Source organism: Buteo buteo, chromosome 13 (genome assembly GCF_964188355.1).
Source record: "Buteo buteo chromosome 13, bButBut1.hap1.1, whole genome shotgun sequence".
NCBI lineage: Eukaryota > Metazoa > Chordata > Aves > Accipitriformes > Accipitridae > Buteo > Buteo buteo.
The window spans coordinates 4,627,437-4,646,606 of NC_134183.1; the positions used below are offsets into that span (position 1 = coordinate 4,627,437).

Sequence of the window (19,170 nt, forward strand, 5' to 3'; positions counted from 1 at the left end):
GGGCATTGCCATCCAAAGCACCCTAGGCCCTGTTGTGTGTGAAGAAGTAACTACTTCTACAGAATGAGAATGCCTTAAAAGTTTTGTTGTAATCCTTGCCTTATTTCTTATTTCTTTGTCTCTGCTTTCTGAAGGTAACAAGACGAGGCCCTACAGAGTCTGTCCGCTCCTCTGTAATACAAAATCCCTCTGAAAGCCTGGTGCGTTGCAGCATGGTAGTTTCCTCACAGAATTTTGTGCGCAACTTCTTTCCTCGGTTTTTTCCCCCTCTAATTTCTTTTAAGACAACGTCCACCCTGCCCTCACAAATGTTTCTTATGTGGAAGTGCTGACAGCTAACCACAAGAGTGGCCTATTTTTTTTTGCAGCTGGCAGGAAGCATCTTTAAAAATGCAGCTGTCACGAGAAGAACTGGGAGCGCTTGTGGGCTTTCCTGTTATGGGACCCTGGTCTTTGTCAGAAAAACCACAAAAAAAAGCCCTTAAGACGCTCGCAGCCGGGTGATGGAGGCGGAGAGGTGTCCCGAAAGCCGCGAAGGAGCCCGCTGTCTCGCCCTCCTGTCAGGAGGAGGAGGCGGCGGCGGCCGGCGGGAGCCCGTTAAGGGCTGTGGCGCGAAGCGATTTGGCGGTACTCTGCCTCTCCTTGTGCTTGCGGGAGGTGAGGAGAGCTGGGCCGCCCTCCTTTCCCCTGAGGCGAGGAGGGCTGGGCCGCCCTCCTGGCCCCTGTGGTGCAGGCAGGGCGGCTGGGCCCGGCCCGGTGTGTGAAGGCGGGAGGGTCTGCGGGCAGCCGGCTGCCTCAGACACAGCCGACGGCGGCCTGTGGAGAGTACGCGGTCTCTCACTCCTCCTGCTCTGTGAAGCCACTGAGGGGCTGGCTGATGTTGCTCACAGGGAAGCGAACGCTTTTCTTTTTGCGAGAAGCCGATTCATTTTGGGTGTGGGTGATGGCGAATAGTTATCGCGAGCTGTGAATTTATCTGTGCCTTTTAAAAAAGAACAGTTTGGCTGCCACCAGGATCTCTCTCGTGTACAGCAGCTCTAAATGGCATGCGTGCAGAGAGCTGGCTTGGTTCCCTCAGGATGCGTGGCCTGGGTATCTAGGGAAGAACAAGTGCTTGTTCAAAGCGCTGGTCTCTATCTAGGAAGTGAGGAGAGCCTCTTCCAGAAGAGCTTGTGCTTTTTTTGGCTGGTTTGGACTCTGCTGAGCAACCCTGCGCTCTCTCTTCCCTTGGGTGGAGGTCGTGTAGTTCAGTGCATGTGTCCTCAGTGTTTGTTTTGAGTTTGGTTTTGTTTGTTTTGTTTTCCTTGAAATTGGAGTTTAGGGTCTGAAATAGGAGGGAATATGTTTTCTTTGACACGTCCCATCCATCTCAATTATATGTGTATGATTATGAGGAAGAAGTGCATTTCATTTAACTGTCCAATACTTGGGCCTAGCTGTTTCATCTGCTCAAATATCTGTTCAACTTTTATAATTGCTTTGCAGAGCATTGGTAGAGACACTTCCTATGTAAAAAGATTTTTGAACCGTTACAAAAGGATTTGGTAGCTGAGGTTTACTGACAAAGTTTGTATGAAATCCAGACTGAAATTGCTAGGTAACCACTAGGGGAGTAATAATGTGTACTGGTTAGAAAATGAGACTTCAGATGAAGTTCATAATGTAAATGATTAAGTTAGGTTGATATAAAGAAGCTTCTAGAAAAAATTACTTGACTACTCAGTCCTATAGGGCAAGGAAGGGCTGGATATACTGGAATTTTGTTAAAGTATAATCTAACAGACTGTGTGTACTCATGGGAGCTGTGCGTGCCAATAATGCATTATTATTCTCAAGCACTGCTCTTGAAATAATGCTTTTAATTTCTGCTGGTTTATGTGGATATAATTGTGATGAGTATTCAACAGATCTGAAGGTGGATAACATCTTTATGGCAGCTTTGTAAAAGGCTTTAAGGCAGTATTTTTCTACAACATGCACTGGAAGTGTCCCAAAATTAAGAGAATGAGCTTCATTAAATCCTGTAGTATTACTCTGAGACAAAATGTTACTGTTTTATTTTGCCCTTTAGCAAGGAGAACAGCATCCATATTGTCCATATGGCATCCAGTTGGCCATAGTGTCAATATGAAACAGGGAAAAAAGACAAAACTAGCCCTTGGCATTACATTTCTGTGAGGTTTTGAATATTGACTTTAACTTCGAATGCTAACTAGCTCATTAGTCTCTTAAAGAGTGTCCTGGATAGTAGTAAATGAAGTTTACTTCCATGTTGATTGTTTTTCTGGCAGAGTTGGCCATTGACTTTGGAATAATATGATGTTGATTTGTTCAGCATGTATATGTAGAGTGTTACAGCATCAGTAAGATATTGTGCAAGCTTGCAGTTCCCTTTTTACTAGATTTACAAACTTCCTGCCTGGAGTTAATGTGGTTGTACATGTAAGAAGAAATGAATAAATTTAGCAAAGAGTAATGAACAGAAATGACCCAGGCAAAACAAGTAAGTTAAAAAGCCTGAAAGGGAGATGATTGTGCTGTGACAATATGCTGCTTCAAGCAAGCAGGTGGACAAGAATAAAAGCCAAACTGAGCTTTCACTCACAAGGTCAATTCTTTGACTTGAGAATGAAAACAGTGTGAGATAGCATTCTGTAGTAAGTCTGTGAAGGCTTCACACTGTATTTGTCCTATTATAAGCTTCCAGGGAAATTTGCATGTTTCAGCAGAATTACTGAAGTTTTTCCCAGTCCCAGTTTCTCATCCTGAGAGGTCTTCCATTCTGGAAGGGCGTCTGCTACAGTAGAAGTCTGCAGAAGGTTTGCTAGAAATCACCATATACTGACAGTTATGTCTGGTGATGAATTAAATTAAACAGTTCTGTTTTGTCTGCAAAAGGGTTTTACTGATATAGCTAGATCATCACAGAATACCAAATTTTATACTCCTACTCAAAATGGCTGTGGAGGCAAGTCTGCTGTTTATTTTAACTACTTGGTCTTTAACTACTACTAGAGGACATGTAAGAGTAGAAGAGGAAAGGATCTTTTCTATATGCATAGTTAAGATATCTTTAAATTTCTTGCAGTGATCCTCAGGTTCTGGTGAGAATTTTAATGTAGTGAATGGTTTTCAATGAACTGCAATTTGCAAGGAACATGTCAACAGGTGAAAGGAACTTTTGCATACCCAATTTGATTAATCTAGCAGCTCCCAAATACCCCAAAGATGAAATATGTTAAAATGGTATGTCCTCCTTCTGACTCCTCTCCTTCCCCCCTCCCCCCCAAAAAAAGGAAAAAGAAAGAAAAAAACTTTTCATGAGACACCGAAAACTGTAGTAATGCATTTCTCTTAGGATAAATTCTGACATCACTGTCTGAAAAGTGTTCCAGACAAATGTGTTCAGGATTTGCTATAAGAATACTATAGGTTGAAAAATATAGAATACTTAGTCAGCCTTCTTTACAAACTCATAGAGGTAATTTTAACTTTTTTCTGCTTCTTAACCTCTGATAAAAATTAAGGTCTTTTTTTTTACTTTGAATACTTAACATACTGAATGAAAAAAGTGTTGGAAAAAACCATACACCTGTCAGGACTATGTTTGTTTTTCAGCCCTTTTCAAACTTCTGTTTGTGTACTCTGAGGGGTATCTGCATCCTTGTGCATCCTAACCAGTAGTTATATGAGTAGCAGCAATGGCTGTTTGTGGACACCTGCTGCAGATCAGGAAGCAGATAAATTCTTCCTCTTGGTTTGTGTAAAGTCTCTTGAAAGATCTTCTGTCAACTTGGATCAGCTTGTAGAGTGATTACCAACTGAATTTGACTTATGAAACTGATGTGGTATAATCGTTGGAGTATCACCAAGCAATAAAAAAAATGGGAATGTACAGAGAAGGAAAAATGTTTCCAGAATTAATTCCCTCTCCAGCCAGAAGGTTGTGACCTTTTCTCTGGCACTGTCCATACTCTGTGATGAATATTATTGCAGAGCTTGAGGCTGTTTTTCTGCTGCATCCAGAAATACTGGATGTTAAGCAAAACAAGTGCAAATTCTGGTATGTTTCCAGATAAGCACACTGTGTGATAGTGACACAGTCGGTGATGTCTGTAACTAAACTGAGGAACTTGTTAACCTGGTAGAAGACAGCAGTTAAAAATGTCCCCAAGGTGTAGAATCAGTCACTTATGCACACTACTGGAACAGAGAAAGTTTGAGAGGTGGTATCAGAGACCATGATCATAATGTAAACCAACAAATAGATTTCACACCTCTGAAAGAAGGAATTTCTAAGGTACATGGAAGTGTGTGCTACATGAAATACAAGTCAAGACTTCCGATTCCTAGTTTTCTTTTCAATGTTGCACCATATTGGCAAGGAAGCGTAAAGCCAAATAGTAATAATTAGCTCCTGTTGTATTCAAAAGAAAAATTTCAGCGTGAAAGCCTCAGTGATATTCTGTCGTTATCAGCTTTCTAATCAGGAACTTTTCGAGATCTGAATTATATTGCCATTTGGAGGAGGTGTTGGATATCAGTAATCATAGGTTTGATCGCGAAAGAGAGGAGTGAGGGAACTACAGTGTGCTTCGCTGTAGTGGTCATCTCCCAGTAGAGGGTGCCATTGTTAAATGCAATTTATTCCGAGAAGCACAAACTTCCGGCAATCTGGAGTTTCTGTAGAGTGTAGAACTTCCGAAAAAAACATGTTCATTTCTTTAATGTTCTTTGCAAATAGTCAAATCCAGGAATAAAATTGGTTTTTTATTCTTCTCTAGAGAGGTATAAAGAGACCCTTTTAAAATAAAGACAAATGATGCAAATGCCCCACATTCAAGAGAATATATGTAGAAAAAACTCAGCTCTTTCACAGTTCACCAGGGATTTGTCTAGACTTGTGAAAACAGCAACGTTTGTTATAATTCTGTTATCTATGAGTATACTGAAACAGGAAGTGATAATTAAGCAAAATAGTTCACAGTCATAAGGAACCAAAATGATTAAATGATTATATGCATCAGGGATTGGGGGATTAGAAATCAGAACTGCTTTTCTATTTTTGATTTAGTTACTGGAAAGCTTGTGTTGACTTCAGTATAGATGGACACAGATCTCTGGATTTTTATAAATTTTTAAATAAAATGTAGACAATCCCAAACATTTGTAGATACACTTCTATAGCAATTAACTGTTTTTAAAATCAGTGAATTTATACAAGAAATTATGTGGAGCCTCCATTATCAGGGACAAGATTTGATGACCCCAGAATATTGTGTTAAGATAAATAATTTGTCAGTAAATCAGTAAGATAGAACTTGAAGGCAACACATGTAGACACTTATCTTTTCTGAAGAAAGTGAAACTCCCATCAGGAATGGGCATTTGAGACCAGGAGACAAAGTTTAGGGGCCCCAGAAGATTTGCTGGGATCAGCGTCTGGTCTGTGAGGAAGTAAGATGTCAGTCCTAAAGACCGGCACTGCGGTGTGCTCTTTACTGTCATGCTAGCCAGATGGAGAGCAAATGAAAATAGCTGAAATGTGGTGTGAACTCCTAGTTTCCTTTCCTGTCATAAGGGACTGGCTGAAAACATTGTAATTGCAGAGGGAAAAATTCTAAAATCTTATTCAGCATTTTGCCCTTGATTAGGAAAACAGGCTTTGCCTCTGATTTTAGGCAAAGCTCTGTTCAGATGACAGAGCTGATGGTTGTTAGGAAATGTCGTATGTAAACAAGTAGCAGGGGACCCAGCCAGCAGAAACAGGGATCATGAATTCCTAGATGAGCACAGCTTTAATGTTTAAGGATCCAATTCATTGGGCAGTAGATTAAATGTAATGATTCCCGTAGCTTTCAAAGGGCATTGCATCAGATATTATAGTGACTATTCTGTCTGGTTCAGAAGGTGTGTTGCAATTTTGAGGTCAATCCTACTTTTCCCACAAATATAATAGGGACTGAATAGAGTTCTTTATATGATATATATTAGAATAACTTTGATCTTACATATTATTACATAATTATTACGTAAAACATTATCTTGAGAGATTACAATAAGAAGCCTGTTAGGGAAATATGCAGCCGTACTACTGACACAGGTACTTTTAAATTTAAATTCTTTAAGTCAATCTGATTTCTGGTTTAACAATGGAAGATGGTCTCAAGCCATTCTTTTGCATTTGAAATGCTTTTCTCCCAGTTTCCATGATAGTTTGGCTTAAATTCCTGCAGTTGAATTTACTTCTTGGATTTTGGTCAATATCAGTTAGATTTTCCTCTCCAGGGCAATGTTGAGGGCTTATCAAGAATATGACAGTCTAATCAGCCTGTGAGATCTTATGGAACATACTTCACTTGGGAGTGACATCTCACAACAGCCTCAGGTTTTGGCACCATTAAACCTTACTCCTGACCTAGTTCATCCTAAAAGCTGGCCTTTCCTCCTCCATCTGAAACTAGCCTGGTTCTGAACTCAACCATATTGGCTCACTCTGAAGGATATTGGCCCACATTCACTTTCTCCTTTCTTTGCTATGGCTCAGAGGAGAGCCTTTGCCCCCCGTGGGAAAGGCTGGTGTGGTTTTGCTGAGCTTTGTAGGTCCTGCTGAATTCTTTTATGGGGAAAGGGGGAAGGGGGAAATCTCCTTCCTTCCTATTTTTTATTATCAATAGCAAAAGTTGATCTACCTTTGTTCTCCACCTGCCATGTGTCCTCCTCCTCTTTTCCTTTACCTGGCTCTGGAGACCATTGTTGGCAACTAGCCAAACCATCAGTCTTTTGTTGGTGGTGTATTTCAAACAGACTGGATTAAGCAGAACAAATGCTATTGCTAGTCAACCAGCTTACTTCTTAGTCATTAACTGACATGACTATTGTGCCATTCTGTACTCCCTCCCTGCAAAACAGCTAGATAGATGCTTGTTCATATTGCCGATACATTGTTAAACAGAAGAGTGTTTCCCTCCTGTTTCCTTTTGCAAAATACCATGCTTATGTGTGTAATACAAGCATTAAAGTACATTTATGGCTTTAAACTATTGTTTTGGGGAAAAAAAATACAGTTTTCATTGACCCCAGGAGAAAAAAAAAGGGGGTTTCATATAAACAGTGAAGCTTATGAGAACTGTATGTCTCATTTATAGGCTTTTGTGAATGTATTTAGTATTGTTTTAAGCAGTGTTTTAACAAGCCTGGAAAATGTCGCTGGAAGTAAAGGAAAGCATTGACTCTGTCTACAAAGGAAAGAACCTAAGGGATTAAGAGTTGAGCACTTGATTTTCAAGAATAACTAAATCACTGCTTAAGGAGTTGTGGGACCCACAACTTGAGAAACACTTTTTGAAGGGCATGATTTCAACTCACTTTATCAAGCCTATAGACTGACTTAAGGCTCAAGTGGAATAACTTAAGTCTGACTTAAAAGTGGACTGATAAACCAAGAAAGGAATACTGTGAACAACTGAAAGGTACTGAACATTGAACTCCTAAAAGTTACAGTGTAAATTTTTTCTGGAAAAATGAAATTGGTGCTTTAATCTGCCACTTCTGCGTTGTCAGGTTATTTAAGTTTAAAAGCACATTCATACAAAAAATGAAAATAAGAAAAGTAGAAGAGGAGAGATGGGGACAGGACAGTATCTCTGTAGTCCTCTTGCTTTCCTTGTTCTGCCCATCTCTGCCATCCTCTCCCCATTTGAATATCAAGAAACTGGTCGTGGTAATGAGATTATGGATAATGATTGCATTTTACTTTCTTCACAGCTACTCTCCTTCAGAAATATTCCATCTAATCAAAGCTGATGGCTACTGATTTGCTTGTGTTTAGGCTTTCTTTAGGCTTTGTACTTTCTTTAGGCTTTCATCCATAATCAGAAAACCCCCTCCATTTCATTGAAGGAAGTTGAGTAATTCAAGTGTTCTGAATTTTACATGGGTTCCTTACTGTATCTCAGGGACATTTATTATACCAGTGGAAATTGAGGGCAAAATGCTGAAGTAGAATGTTTTGCAACTTTTCTTCCTCCTCTGATCACATTTGCTCAATTTCTGCTTTCAGTGTTTTGGATGCAGAATTAATCATCCCTGATTTCAGGTTGGCTGTCATACTGTCAGGCTACTTATACCATTGCAAAAAATTAAACAATGCAGAAGAGGTCAGCAGACCTCTCAGGGATGCCTGAATTCAAGCAGTGTCAAGCTACTAGCAGATTTAACTCTTGCTTCAGTGTATTTCAGATTGTGCCAGTGCTGCTTCAGATTTCTCCTGAGAAATGAAACTCCAACCTGTTCTTTTCTTATGGGGCTTAAGTTTGATGATTGTGTATGTTGTGGACTGTCCTAACTTCAAAAAATAAAATCTTGTGGAGTTCCATGTTTTTGATATATGATAGTAGTATGAGAGATCTGCCTGTCAATATTCTAGTCTAACACAACAGTAGCTATGGTTTCTGAGATAATTTGGATTTATTGTGCACCCTACAATAAAGCTGTTCTTTGCCACAGCAAAGATGAAAGACCTAGAAATGGAGGTAAAAGGGAAGAATGAGTAATTCTGTATGTGTATTCTCTGAAAGAGTTCTCCATGTCAGGATGAAGGGAAATATTTGCTCAAGGATCTGCTGAGGCCAAATAACGAAGGTAATTTTTGTTTGTAAATGGTTAATCGTGACTTAAAAATACCCATATTGACAGGAACTGCAGGATAAATGTCATTGGAACTTCTTGTTTTTTTAATACACCTTAAGAAATTAAACAAAGCAAATGCATTTGGTGGCGCCCTCAGGAAAAGTCCAGTCACTTCCTGAACAGTAATCTGCCTGTGAGCAGCAGATAGATTCTCATTGTTTGCCATTTCCAGTTTCCAGTAATGGGAACGATTACTTGATCTAGCCAGCTTCTGTTGAAGACCTGGGAAAACTTACAAATTTTAATGGCAAAATTTTATCTGTTTCCATAAAACAACAGCAGAATTTTGTACCTGGCGGCATCACCTCTGATGATGAATATTGTTTTATTTTTGAATTAAGTGTCTGTTCTTCAGGAACGAGATGTATCTTGCTCTTCTGGTGTTTTTCTTGCAGTGTAAGTTTGATAACTAAACATCTGGGTGGGTACATGTGTTTCTGGTTTGTTTGGGGGTTGTTGGGGATTTTTACTGTTTCCCGTTACTGTCTGTCAATCTGTAAGCTTTGAAAATAACATTTCTTTTAATTTTTTTCCAGGTTCAGAACTTTACACTCAGGAGAGAGGTAGGTAATGAAAGGGTTTTTTCACATACAAATTTAAAATAAGTATTTTAACTAATTCCTCAGCTGTTGGTGTGCATCCATAACAGAGTTTATCTGGATTTGCTGTACTATAGCTCAGTACGAAATTCGGCCGTGTAAAAAAAAAAGTATTACTTGGTAGTGTTTCTTGGTGTAGTGTTTAAATGAAAGATGTGCTTCTCATGCTTTAATAAATGTTTTGGTGAAATCTTTCCTAGAGTAATTTGCTTTACTGAGGCATACAAGAGAAGAGATGGGAGAGCAAATTTAATTACCAGCATTTTGTTTTAGTCTTTAAAAAAACCTTCTCATGCCCACAAGCAAGGAGGTGGGATAAAATTATAGAATATAAGTTAAGGGCATTGCCTCTTGCTCTTGTTCTTGCAAAAGAAAAGGTCATGTCTGATCAGAGTACAGAACTTGCGTTCTGAAAGCAATGCATTTACTTTTTACGTTATCTTGCTGACTTCCAGCACATACACTCTGCATACTTCTTTTTTTTTCCATCACTAGGGAGAAATGTTTGCTTCTTGTTGTCAAACAGTTTATTCACATGCAAAAAGGTTTACAATTTTTGCATTGGATTTATGCCCAAAACTCTCTCTGGCAAGGACAATTTATAAACAGCTAGTAAATGTACATGGCAATGGACTTCTTTAGATGCAGGGAAGTTTTCCCGTTCTAGTGGCAAATTTCTAATACAAATTCTGTCCAAAATGGACATAACCAAAAGCTGTAAGTTCTAACGGAAGGGAAAGTGAGTGAACTCATAAATCTTTCTCTATACTTGTTCATCTAGCTGTGTGAATAAAAATATGTATTATACCAGCATTCTAATAATTACATAATTTTAAGCTACAAATTATTTATCATTGCTGTGGTTATAAACACAGAAGCACTATATATATATATTAATGCTACTATAAAATTTATTTCTTAAAGTGCTTATCAATTTTTAATTTTTTTAAATAGATGTATTGTATTCAGTATATTTTTTCAGGGTCTAAACATATCTAAGTTCTAAATTAATTGAAAGCATTGCGTCTGCATATGATTCTGTATTTGAATTAATCAGGGTATGATTGCTAAGAAGTCTTGAGAGTATGATTGCTGGACTGCCAACAGTGTAGTTAGGCATGTACATGTTTGCTTGCAGAACTTGAACCCAAATATCTTCTGTTATGCTCTAGTTATCCTAAACTAGAGATTTAAGATTATCCCAAGCTTGTGAGTTACACGTTTAAAGTGGAATTTGCGAATGACATAACTCTAGCCTTAATTTCAGATAAAAAATACTGGGGTAATTCCAGGGATTTCTGCTAATTGGGGACGAATTGGCTTGGGGTTTAATACAACTCTAAGCAGGGATTTACTGTCATTTGTCAGTTTATTCAGACAAAATTTTGTTCACCTCTCAGATCTCCTGCCAATTACAGTTGAAGACAACAAGCCAGGAGAAATAAAGAAAACCAAGAAGTAGCTGCAAACCTGTTCCAGTGTCCTCTGTGTCTTCTAGCGAATTTAGTAGATTTGGCCATGAGCATGGCCAAATCAATGATTCTTTCAGTCCCTCAAGGCAAAGACTGAGCAGATGGGCAGTGTGTGCTGTGACAATCAGTAGTTGCCTCTATTATATCTGTGCCATGGAAGCTAAAGCTGCTACCACTGTCAATATCTGTGAGATCTGACCACAAAAATTATAACACTTGATACTAGGGTACAATGAATTAATTTTTGTGATTAAAATGTAGCATCTTGAGATAACAGTATTATGTTGGACTAATTGAAAGTAAATATAACTCCTTTTTTTATTTTTTCTGTCAAGTTTTTACTTTCAACACAGTTGAAATCAAGGTTCAACCATCTGTCAAAGTAAAGAATGGAGCTCCTATGTCAATTGTCTGTCATGCTGATATTAGCAAAAGCACCGATTTCCAGCTGAAGCATAATTTTACAATTTTTAAGGATGGCAAGCTTGTGTTCATGACTGTATCAAACAAAGGAGATGCACAGTATGAAATACCTATGGCTAGATCTTCAGATACAGGAGAGTATGAATGTACTGTGGGAGCAGGTGGAAAGGCAAAATCTAGTAAACCCTTACACGTTTGGGTAACAGGTGAGTATTCCTTCAAACATGGCAGTTTTCTAAGATACAAAAAGACAACAACCTTTCAGGGGAAATAATAATAGTCAGTGCTAAATAGGATATCTTGCAAAGTCTTTTTTATCCATAGACATCACAGTACTTCAAAAGAGTTTAGTACTAAATCCTCATGTTAAGGCACAGAAATGAAATCATGATCCCAAGGCTATATGGCAGAGCAGTGTAGTCAGGAATGCAATCTGTGCCTCCTTCCCCTCTGTCCTGAGCCTCTGTTCTCTAGACTAGAGAAAGTATTATTTGTGAAAGCTTGTGCCTATAGATCATAAACATGATGGGGGTTGGGTAGATTACTAGAAAAGCTGGAAATAATGTATAGAGATTCTCACCTTGTGACAGCCGTTGCCAAAGCTAGTATCAACTGTGGACTGCTTTTGTAGACAATGTTATATCAGTCTTGTTCTTTCATCTCTTAGGAGACCAGGGGCCACCTCCATCTATACCCTTTCTAGCCATGTGTTCTTGACTGCAAGTGACGTTTTTCCCCTTGGAAAAGCAACTTGGAAAGAATTCGTTCAGCATTAAATAGTTACAGGGTGGTGTAGGGCCTGTAATTTTTCTTCAGAGGCCTGCACCTCTAGGTACGGAAGTTGGGATGGCATTTAGTTTCTTCGCTTGCTCGTTTCTGAGTAGCAATAGGAAACCCTGAGGAGTAAGTGGTCTTACCTTCAAAACAGCAAGTTTCATACTTCACACATTGCATCAAGATTGTATTGCCCTCTCGGGGGACATTTTGTTCTTCTGAAGTTGCCTTGGCATGCACCCACACATCAAAGGAACTGTCTTCAAAAGCTCAGTTCTTGCAAATTATTTGCATCTGTTCATTAGCATAAATCACTACCATGGTTATCAGCTATATTGTTTATTTCAGGATTATGCAATGTTCTAGTTCTTTTTTTGTTTTCTGTTCTAAGGAATGACCAAGCCAATCCTGACTGCTGAGAAAAAAGAAGTTTTAGAGGGTGAGGTTGTGAAATTGCGTTGTGAGCTGCCAGAAGAAGTACCTCCTTTATATTTCGTTTTCCGGAAGACAAAGATGAATTCAACACCTAAAGAAAAACTTGTATTTGAACCATACAAAAATTTTTCTGTAGTGGAATTTTCTGTTGAAGAGGGAGATAATATTTTACGATTTGATTGCTTTGGTAAGAGAAACGTAAAACTCGAATTTGAAAGCTCAGAATACAGCAACAAAACACTTGTTACAGTCAGGGGTAAGTTGCTTAGATTTTCTTTTTGCATTTCTTTGCTTGCTATAATTAAAAAGTTGGGTCCTGAGTTTATATGTATTCTTTTGCAGAACCATTTATAAAGCCCACTCTGAATGCCAAGCCCTCAAGTAATATTACAGAAGGAGACAGAATACAGTTTGAATGCTCAACTGTGGTAGCCCGAATGCATGACATTGAAATCATACTCCAGAAAAACAGAACAATACTGAACAGTACTGTGTTCAAGTATGTACACGAGTACAGTGTACGAGATGAGAAACTTTTGAAATACTCGGCAGTAGCTACTCTAGAGGACAGTGGTGAATACCTGTGTAAGGTGGAGCAAGGGAGAACATCTAAAACCACCAAACTGAATGTCGTTGTGTCAGGTAACACCTCTGTGCATCTTAGATTTTACTCAGTGGGTTAATATTTAAATTTGGTAGAACTCAAGATCCAAGTGTAACCTCCAGATCCAAGTGTAAATTTTCCCTAAGTTAAAGGCTATTTAGATATAGATTTCGGTTTCTAATTTTTGCCTGCCAATACTTTCCAACTAAAATAATACTTTCAAATAACACATATGAGAAGTGGTTTCAAGTGATTGCTAAGTTTCTGTTTTCCCCAAAAATGTTATTATATTAAAACCACATGATTGTTTTTTCCCCTGATTGTAAACTTTCAGTATGCCTTTCATTCTGTATACTTTGACATGGGTAGTCATACCCTTTTAGGCTGAATTTGAATGAATTTGTTCTCTTTTTATGTTGCAGAGTTATTCCCCAAGCCAACATTGGCTGCTTCAATGAGTAAGCTGGATGAAAATAAAGAATTAACTTTGAGTTGCAGCATTAGTGGTTTTCGGAAAGCTAACTTCTCTATATTACGGAAAAATTCAAATGGAGACATCTGGTTGAAAAATTCTAGAAACTTAACAATGCGAGTTAATGTGAATGATACTGGATCCTACATCTGTAAAGCTGAAGTAAAAGGAATAGTCAAGGAGAGCCGACCTGTAAGGATAAATGTGTATGGTGAGTTGATACAGAGGCTTAGAACCGAATGGTGGTGGGGGGAAATCAAAACCATAAGCTTATAAGCAAGCACATCTGTTTACAGAATCAGTTTCTACTCCATGAACTAGCAGGTTGTCTATTAGTTCTTGCAATATTAGTTTCTGTGAGATGTGCTTGTCATCTTTAGCTGTAGAGGATTTGGCCTACCGTGATCTAATCAAGTCAGACTTTCCCAGGGCTGGCCCTAGGAGAAGGGATTTAGCATGTCTTCCTTCTATTCCCTTGATTCTGCTAGGTGCCAGATAAACTCTCATTCATTACCATTTTTAGGACCTGGGAATGTTCTGCAAACCTTTCACTCATCAGTTTGATCTGAAACTCTGTCAGTGTCTTCCTTGAATCCCCCCCCCCCCCCCGACGCTCTAGGCAGAAAACCGTGAGAGCCAGAGGTCATCTGGATACCTCTACTCCAGAAAAGCCAAGTTTTTTGCTATCAATACAACCCCCTCATCAGCACACTAATTATAAACACCCTAGTTTCCTTCCCTCTCATGGAACAAGCACAGTCAGTTCTCAAGTCTGTAAAGGGGGATTAACTGGGTTGTGACTCACTGTGCTGCAGAAACAGAGGTTCCCAAGTAGGTGCTGCAGAATCCATCTCAGGTAATACATGCAATGGTACTTGCATATGTTTTTGCTTTACAGACTTACTCCTTGGGTCAGATTAGTTCTGGAGTTTGGATGATCTGCAGCTATGTCACTGGTCCTTTTTTTGTTTTCCTTTACATTCTCCTTGTATGCTATTTTATTCTAAGTCACATATGTTCTATTATCTATGGTTTTGTTTTGTTCTAGTCACCCCCTGCTTCCATTCTATCAATGAGGAAGATCTTGCCAATATAGGATGTATGTGCAAAGTAGCTAAATATTGTATATTTACATGTTTTCTATAAAATAATATTGTATCTTTTGGCCTTATACAGTGTAATTTGCAACAATTTTTTTCTTTTCTTCCCTTTTAGCTCCAGTCTCCAAGCCAACTCTTTCCGTTGTCAGTGGTTTACCGGAGGTGGTGTTAGGGAAGCCTCTACGGTTAATCTGTCACTCGGTGATGGGAACACCGCCAATAACATTCACATTCTACAAAGGAAATAATGAAGTTAAGAAAGTAGTCATTAATGACACATATGCTACATTCTTGGATGAAAATATTAGGCCAAATGACAAAAGAGGATACAAATGTGATGCTAGAAATAATCACTCCAGTGGTATGAAAACTAGCAATATTCTAAACGTCACAGTAATAGGTAAGTCTGTTTAATTCTTCTTCTTGTCTAATGTCATATTTTTATTTTTGAAACTTAGCAGCAAATGATGGACTAAGCAAATTGGATGTGAAACATTTACAAATTTTTGGTCTCTTGAATTAAAAATAGTTGGAGATCTGTATCACAGACTATCTGTCACTAAAGTAAAAATCCTGATAGTAATTCCAATCAAGTGAACTACAATTGAGTTTATTTTAATGTTAAAACCAGATCTGACTTGAAATCTTATAGAAGCTTTTTTAGTAAAATTAATGATTAAAATCAGGGCCAGATCCATTTTCTTCATGTTTGATTTTCATAGGACTGGATTAAATATATACGTAATGATATTGGTGTTAGCCTATGATTTTATTCACTAAAATAATCAAGCTAGCTAGATTCCTGGTAAAAGATGTCAGCTCACACTTTTAATAATCCCTCTAAATACCTCTGTTATTAGTTGCAGTTTTCAGAGGTGCTGAGCATATGTTCAACACCAGAAGCTGCAGTTGCTAAATAGCTCTGAAAGTCAGCTATTATTATGCCTTATTAGCAACTAGCTGTTACTGTATATGAGCAAAGCCTTTGATCTACCAATATGTGTGAAACAGAAAGGGAGAATTCCTCTGCCCATGAGGGAAGTTGGTAGTTGAAGCTTTAAAAAGAAGATGAATTGGAAGTCCGCAGAAGAAAGCATGATGTCTGAAACACGCTGGGAATCTTAGCAGTACTCCAAGAAGGGGAATGCAAATGCAAAAGCTTTGGTTTGCAGATGTGCTATTGGCAGATATGAAGAGAAACCGAAGCAAATAATAATTCTGTAGTAGGCCATGTAAGACCAGTGTCAGGACTGATAACTCTTAAAACATGTGGATGTGGTTTTCCCTGTGATTACACATGTAAGGGAGCATCTTGTTTTGGTAGTTTTTTTAACCAGCATCCCATGTTTCTATACATTTGTTTGGTGCACTTAGAGCAGATGGTAGTGAGGTTTCACATGACAGTTCTTGGTTTAGATCCTAGTGCTTCAAACGTTTGGCTCAAGAAAATTCTATCACTGATTTAGGTATGTTCTGTCCCCATCACAAGTGGTTGCCTGTGTGCCTAAAGAACTTACTTGTTAGCAATACATTTTTCTATAGGCCTTAAGGAAGTTTCTTGGCTACCCTGTAGCCAAGATGTGGATTGTACCTTGAATTTAATTTGAAAATCTAAGATAAATAATTGTAGAGAACAGAGTAGCTGTTTGAGGAGGTATACTGAAGCCTTCCACACTAGATGAAGGTCCCTAAGAGTTGCAGGCTTCACGTTGACAGATAATGTCTTGTTGGGGTTCATCTTTAATAATGAATGAGGTAAGCAGAAATAATAGTCTCCTACACAAGTGGAAATAAAGCATTGATTGTGACTGCTGCTCCTGGAGGACCTGAGAATATTCTTAATTTACAGAAGGAACCAAGGTATTGACCTTTTATTAAAGGAAATAATAATTTGTCTGTAACATCTTCAAAATGTTTGTCTGCTCAGTAGTGTTGCCTCTACCTTACTTGGTTCAGAGTTGGCCAGTTTCATCAGTCTGATGTTGTCAAAAAATCTGACTATTTTGGTAGTGGTCTGGCAATATGTGGTAAAAGATAAGTAGAGCTGTGTATCCTATGCATTTTGTTGGCACCTATGTCGATGTCATTTGACCAGATAGTAACTGCATACAGCTAGTGGAAAAAAATAGAGTTCTTTGGGACTGTAAGTAAGGGAATTGATGATGGTGGATCCACTTGTAGAGCCATTTTAACCCATATCCTTGGCTCCTTGCTACTTTTCTTGAATGTATCAGCAGTATTTTAGGTTTACGTAACCTGGTTACAGCAAAGTAGTACAGGACCAGAGCAGAAGTCTATTCTTGACCTATTGAAAATACCAAGGAGTTTTCAGTTTTGTGTCCCGTCTTGAACCCAAATTGTGTTGGTTTTAATAAGATAAACTTGTGGTTAAGATGCTGGTTTCTCTCTGAGTTTTGACATTGAGTTGTATACGACTAGAACAGATGCATCCAGCATTGTTGTATTTCTTCTGAGTCAGTTGGATTATTGCACAGTTGAAGGACATGCTTTCCACTCTCTGAGCCCCCAAACAGGTATTTGAATACAGTATTTGCATTTGCCTAGACTGTAGAAGTAGGACTGCACATTAAATTCATCAGTTCCACCAGGATATGCTTTGGTAACACTAGAGAGAAGCTGAATGATAAAACTCTGAAGAGATTTATCCAGTGAGATTTAAAGTCAAGGTAATTTGAAATAACAAGTAACAAATAAACAAATACAAAGCATAATCTTAGTCCATTAACAAGTGGGTATTTCTTTGCTGGAACTAGTGTATCCCAGCTGTTAGAGCAGTGGTTCAGGATATATTGTAACACTGTTCGGCAGTTCTGAATAGAAAGTTAGGTTTTGGAGCCTGGTGAGCCAACCTTCTGTAGTCCACCACTCCTGAGGTGGTGGTTTCAAATTCTGTGTATTCTGTCCTTCCTGTCTGTACCAGATCTGAAAAAAGGTTTTACAGAGCAGTTCTCTCTATCATGAGGTCAGTTGTAGTAACGCAGTCTTTTATTGAAATCTGCTTCCTGCTTCCTATCTAATACAAATACTGCTTTCATGACTAGCATCTTTTCATATCAGATTTGGTTTCCTCCTGCTTTTGTACCAGTGTTGCCTTAATGACTCCTCCTTTACATCTGCCTTGTGTTATCCATGACCCTGCCCAAAACACATTTATAATATTTCCAGAGAAATTTTGTTTAGCGATTTTAGCAAAACAGATGCTTCATATCCCAAACATTTTGTGAAGCTACTAACATTTTACGAGCCTTACATCACAGAATGTATGTACATTTTTTCCCGATGTAATTATAAGTGCTGATGCTCACCTGCTCCTATGCTAGCTCTGTATATGCCGATATACTTAATTTGTAAAAGAGCAAACTTAAAAACTGTATTTTGGCTATGTATATTCTTACAACTTGTTCAAATGAAAACTAACTTCTCGCATTGTGTTTGCTATATTCTGTAACCATTAGAATTTTGGACTTGCTTATACCTTTGAAGAACTTGATCCATTATCTGCTGATATTCACGATTGTATGTTACAAGAAAGATATAATACAGTTAGCATAAAATAGCATAACTCTAACATAATATAACTATGAAAGCATAACTACATAAATTGAACTATAATTATTTACACTATCAAACTGCTGAGTGTATTATTTCTGAAAATTAATTCATTCATAGGTTGGGGCCTGAGGGGCATCCAAAGGAGTTTAAGAAAAGAGGCTGACTGACTTCTGTGGAACGGATATAGTTTCCTTCTATGTCTGCTTTGTTTCTTCATAGTGCCCTCTCTATTTCTGGGTGTATAAAAATATTTATTAGAGGATGCTGTCTGGCAGAGACTGTTCAGAAAGATTAATACTGTGCATTCAGTCTCTGTTTAACCAAGCATTAAAGCAAGTATTTCTACAATACAGTATTTTATCATCCAAGTTATTTCTAATAGTGCTAATATTTGTTTTCTTTGTGCCTTCATCTGTAGTACCAATCAGGAATGCCAGCTTGGGCAGTATTCCATATGGAGAAGTGGAGGATGGCAGTGAGACTGCCTTTCTCTGCTCTGTGAAAGAAGGATCTTGGCCAATCCACTTCAGGATTTTTAGAAAAACTGATCGTGATGTCCTTCTATTTGAAAAAAGTGAAAATGCAGACAGAGTTATGTGGCGAAAGGAAGCAATGAACAGGCAGGACACGGGGACGTATTACTGCATGGCTTCTAATCGAGCTAATGTGGATGTGAAAAGCCATCCAATAACCATCAGTGGTAAGCTAACTTTTATGATAAGCCGTGTATTATGTCATCATGACAGGTGTGGTCATGTTATCTGTGATGTTACTAAGTAAAACTCCCTTACTTGTTTTTGTTCCACCATTGTCAGAATTTAAATAGAGAGATCATTTATAAACAGAGATTGTCCAACTTGCATAGAATAGTTTAAGGGATGCTGAAAAGTCAAAGGAGCCAGATGCAAGCTAAAAGCAATCCATTGTTGTACTGAGTTTTGGTCACAAAGGAGAGGCTCACTAGTGAACGTTGCATGCAAGTCTCCTTAAAGTTCTTCCCCAGTGTGTAAGAAGGCCAGTTTGTAGT

The 19,170-nt window shown here is 38.4% G+C and overlaps 1 protein-coding gene across 10 annotated transcripts in view; it reads left to right on the forward strand.

Moving 5' to 3' along the window:
* Positions 1-8,827: 8,827 nt before the first annotated feature.
* Positions 8,828-19,170, forward strand: part of PECAM1 (platelet and endothelial cell adhesion molecule 1) — a 34,487-nt gene continuing 24,144 nt past the window's right edge. For 6 of the 10 annotated variants that reach the window (XM_075044339.1, XM_075044341.1, XM_075044340.1 and 3 more), the window contains exons 1-8: positions 8,828-9,087; positions 9,228-9,254; positions 11,098-11,391; positions 12,351-12,650; positions 12,737-13,036; positions 13,421-13,681; positions 14,686-14,970; positions 18,562-18,843. In XM_075044339.1, the coding sequence (XP_074900440.1) occupies positions 9,054-9,087; positions 9,228-9,254; positions 11,098-11,391; positions 12,351-12,650; positions 12,737-13,036; positions 13,421-13,681; positions 14,686-14,970; positions 18,562-18,843 (1,783 nt within the window). In that variant the 5' untranslated portion in view covers positions 8,828-9,053. The remainder of the gene's footprint in view (positions 9,088-9,227; positions 9,255-11,097; positions 11,392-12,350; positions 12,651-12,736; positions 13,037-13,420; positions 13,682-14,685; positions 14,971-18,561; positions 18,844-19,170) is intronic. The other 4 variants (XM_075044344.1, XM_075044346.1, XM_075044345.1 and 1 more) reach the window with 1 other exon arrangement.